Source organism: Chlamydomonas reinhardtii, chromosome 4 (genome assembly GCF_000002595.2).
Source record: "Chlamydomonas reinhardtii strain CC-503 cw92 mt+ chromosome 4, whole genome shotgun sequence".
NCBI lineage: Eukaryota > Viridiplantae > Chlorophyta > Chlorophyceae > Chlamydomonadales > Chlamydomonadaceae > Chlamydomonas > Chlamydomonas reinhardtii.
The window spans coordinates 1,593,181-1,595,801 of NC_057007.1; the positions used below are offsets into that span (position 1 = coordinate 1,593,181).

Consider the following 2,621-nt stretch of genomic DNA (forward strand, 5'->3'; position numbering starts at 1 on the left):
CGGGGCGGGGCGGGGCGGGGGTTGCCCATGATGCCCAAGTAAGCCCAACGAGGGAGGGTGGCGGCGGGGAGAGGCGGGTTGCAGGCATGAAGGCATTGCGGTCGTGTGTCCACAAGCCCACGAGCCCGCGAGCAGGTCGCGTGTCCCTGTGAACCGCCTGACCAGCTATGGAAGATTGGAGTTTAGGATTGAGGAGTGCAAGCCTGGTGACGGGGTAGTTGTTAGGGGAAGCTGCTGGGGAAGCCGGGAAGGGGTAGCTTGGCTCAGTTGACCCTTACTTATAGCGGCTTGTTTCAGACAGACGCACCCACACATGCATAACCCTGATGCAGTCTTACAGACGCACCTCGGGCGTGTCCACTTCCCCAGCAGGCAGCGGGATGCGCAGCAGCGGCCCCGCCTCGCCGGCTGTAGCAGCAGCAGTTCCGGCGGCGGCGCTGGCTGTAGCAGTGGTCGTATCAGCAACTGCGCTGGACTGGTAAGGTGAGGCCGCCTCTGCCGCAGCTGAGGCGGCGGCACTGTCGCTGCTGCTACTGCCGCCATTCGCGTTGACAGTGGCAGTAGCGGGAGTGGCAGCTGTAGCACCGGCAGGGGCGGCAGTAGCAGCGGCGGCTGTGCTGATCACGTCCGCGAGCACCGGGGACCAGGTGGACAGTACCTGGCTGTGGCACAGTATGCTACAGCCGCCACTGCCGCTGTAGCTGCTGCTACTGCCGCCGCCACCACCGCCGCCGCCCCACAACGCACTACTGCCGGCGGCGGCGGCTTCCGTGCTATCGCCCGGCGAGGTCGTCGTCCCGGGGAAGTCGAGCGACACGTCCGCTGTGGCCTGGTCTATGAACGACCCCACGTGGCGCAGTAGCAGGCTGTAGCAATCTGGCGGGCGCGACAGCGACAGCTGCGGGTGCCGCTGGGGCTGTGGAGGAGGAGGCTGCAGAGCTGGGTCTTGTGACGAGCCGTGAATAGGTGCGTGTGGCCCCGGCCCCGGCCCGGCTGCAGGCCCGGCGGGCGCTAGCATGCGGTGGTGGGCCAGCGAGCGGTCGCGGGGGTGCGCGAGGTGCATGTTTGGATTCGCGGTTTTGCAATGTTTGTTCTCTTCTGTGATGTGTGTAATGCGCGAAAAGCGAGCTACCGAGTTCCTGGCAGGGTGGGCGAGGCTTGCCGAACGCTTCCGAGTTGGCGGTCCCCACGCCGGGCTAATGATGTGTGGCACGGTACGCCGAAGGTAAGATGTCAGTTGTGTGTTGTCGAGCACTTTGAAACTTCAAAACCAACAGTGAAGCGGAGTTAGACCCAGGGGTCGAGCTGCCCATGCCGTTGGCAACATGGGTACGCTGATGTATGCCGGCGGCAACGCCTTGGGCTGTGTGTGTATGCTAACGCCTGACGGCGTGTGCTGTGTGCGCACCAGCCACCTACCAAGTCTTGTTCAGGCCTGGGCAGGGTGGCACCGCCTGCCGCTTCTGGCCGGGTGGCATGCATCGTCCTGCTGTTGGGCTCTGCGGGATGCCAGGAAGGAATGTGGCCAGAGGGTTGAAGGGCACGGTTGAGAGTTGAGCGACCGCAACGCAGCGACAGACCAAAGCACGGGCTGGACTGACCGGGTAACTGACGGTTCACAACGCGGGCCCGGGCGCGACGCAGCAGCAGCCAAGAGGGATGCCATGCACAACCGCATAAAATCTCATACTCTGTTTGCATGGGCAGATGAATGACTTACAGTGAGGCCGCACACGCGCCCCAGCACACAAGACCTCCCGCAGCGCAGCCAGCGGCACTCCCGACGTCGTACTTCCCCTGAAATTTCCCACCTGCCCGACCCACATGTCAGTGTCACAGCCCGTCCCCCACTCAATCACCCTCGCTCTCTCAGTCAAATTAGTCAGTCACTTGGGTCCACACTTGGGCGCCCCGCATCGCAGGTCTGGTGTGCTCCTGTTGGTTTTCAGGCCCGCGTCCGGCTCTCATAGCGCTTGCCGCGCGCACTCCCGCACCCGCGCACGCACAGCCGCACACACGCGCGCGCCTCCGCCGCCCAGCGATTGTGCCTCTCCTGCTCTCGTCCGGCCCCCGCCTCCCCACCTCCTGCAGCTCCCTCATTTCGTCACCGTCTCGTCCGTCATTCCGCATCGCACCCACAAGCTACACATATGCGCATGCTTTCATGCACGCCACGCATGCGATCCGGCTGCCTTCCGACTTAGCCTTCCGGCCTTCCGGGAATCAACGCGCGCAATCAAACGCGGTTTTGCAGTTCGCAATGCCTTGCATTTTGCAAGTATTTACTTGAGCGACTTGCTGGCGATCTCGAACACGTTCTCGCTGAGGCCGGGGTGCGCCACGATGCGCTCCAGCTGCGCCCGCATGAGCGCCTGGCGGGAGGCGTCGTACTGGCGCCAAGTGGTGAAGGCCGACACCATGCGGGCAGCCACCTGGGGGGGGGGTTACATTCATGATTAGTTAAGGCAGTGGAAGTGAAAGTGAAGGCGTAGGGGGGGGGTGCAAGGATTGGTACAGAGACGTGAAGTGAAGTACACACAGCCAAGTAGACAGCGGGCGTGGTGTTGCGCGTACCAATGCCCGACGGCGGGAGGGGGGGGGGGGTATAGAGGAGGTTGGGG

General features: G+C 63.7%; 2 protein-coding genes across 2 annotated transcripts in view; both read right to left on the reverse strand.

The window, feature by feature from the left end:
* Window positions 1-1,260, reverse strand: part of CHLRE_04g213300v5 (uncharacterized protein) — a 6,457-nt gene extending 5,197 nt beyond the window's left edge. Inside the window, exon 1 of the mRNA XM_043061631.1 lies at window positions 347-1,260. Coding sequence (XP_042925144.1) covers window positions 347-1,063 — 717 coding nt within the window. The 5' untranslated portion in view covers window positions 1,064-1,260. The remainder of the gene's footprint in view (window positions 1-346) is intronic.
* A 414-nt stretch (window positions 1,261-1,674) lies between these two features.
* CHLRE_04g213250v5 (uncharacterized protein) overlaps window positions 1,675-2,621 on the reverse strand; it is a 6,006-nt gene continuing 5,059 nt past the window's right edge. The window contains exon 11 of the mRNA XM_043061629.1: window positions 1,675-2,432. Within this exon, the coding sequence (XP_042925145.1) occupies window positions 2,283-2,432 (150 nt within the window). The 3' untranslated portion in view covers window positions 1,675-2,282. The remainder of the gene's footprint in view (window positions 2,433-2,621) is intronic.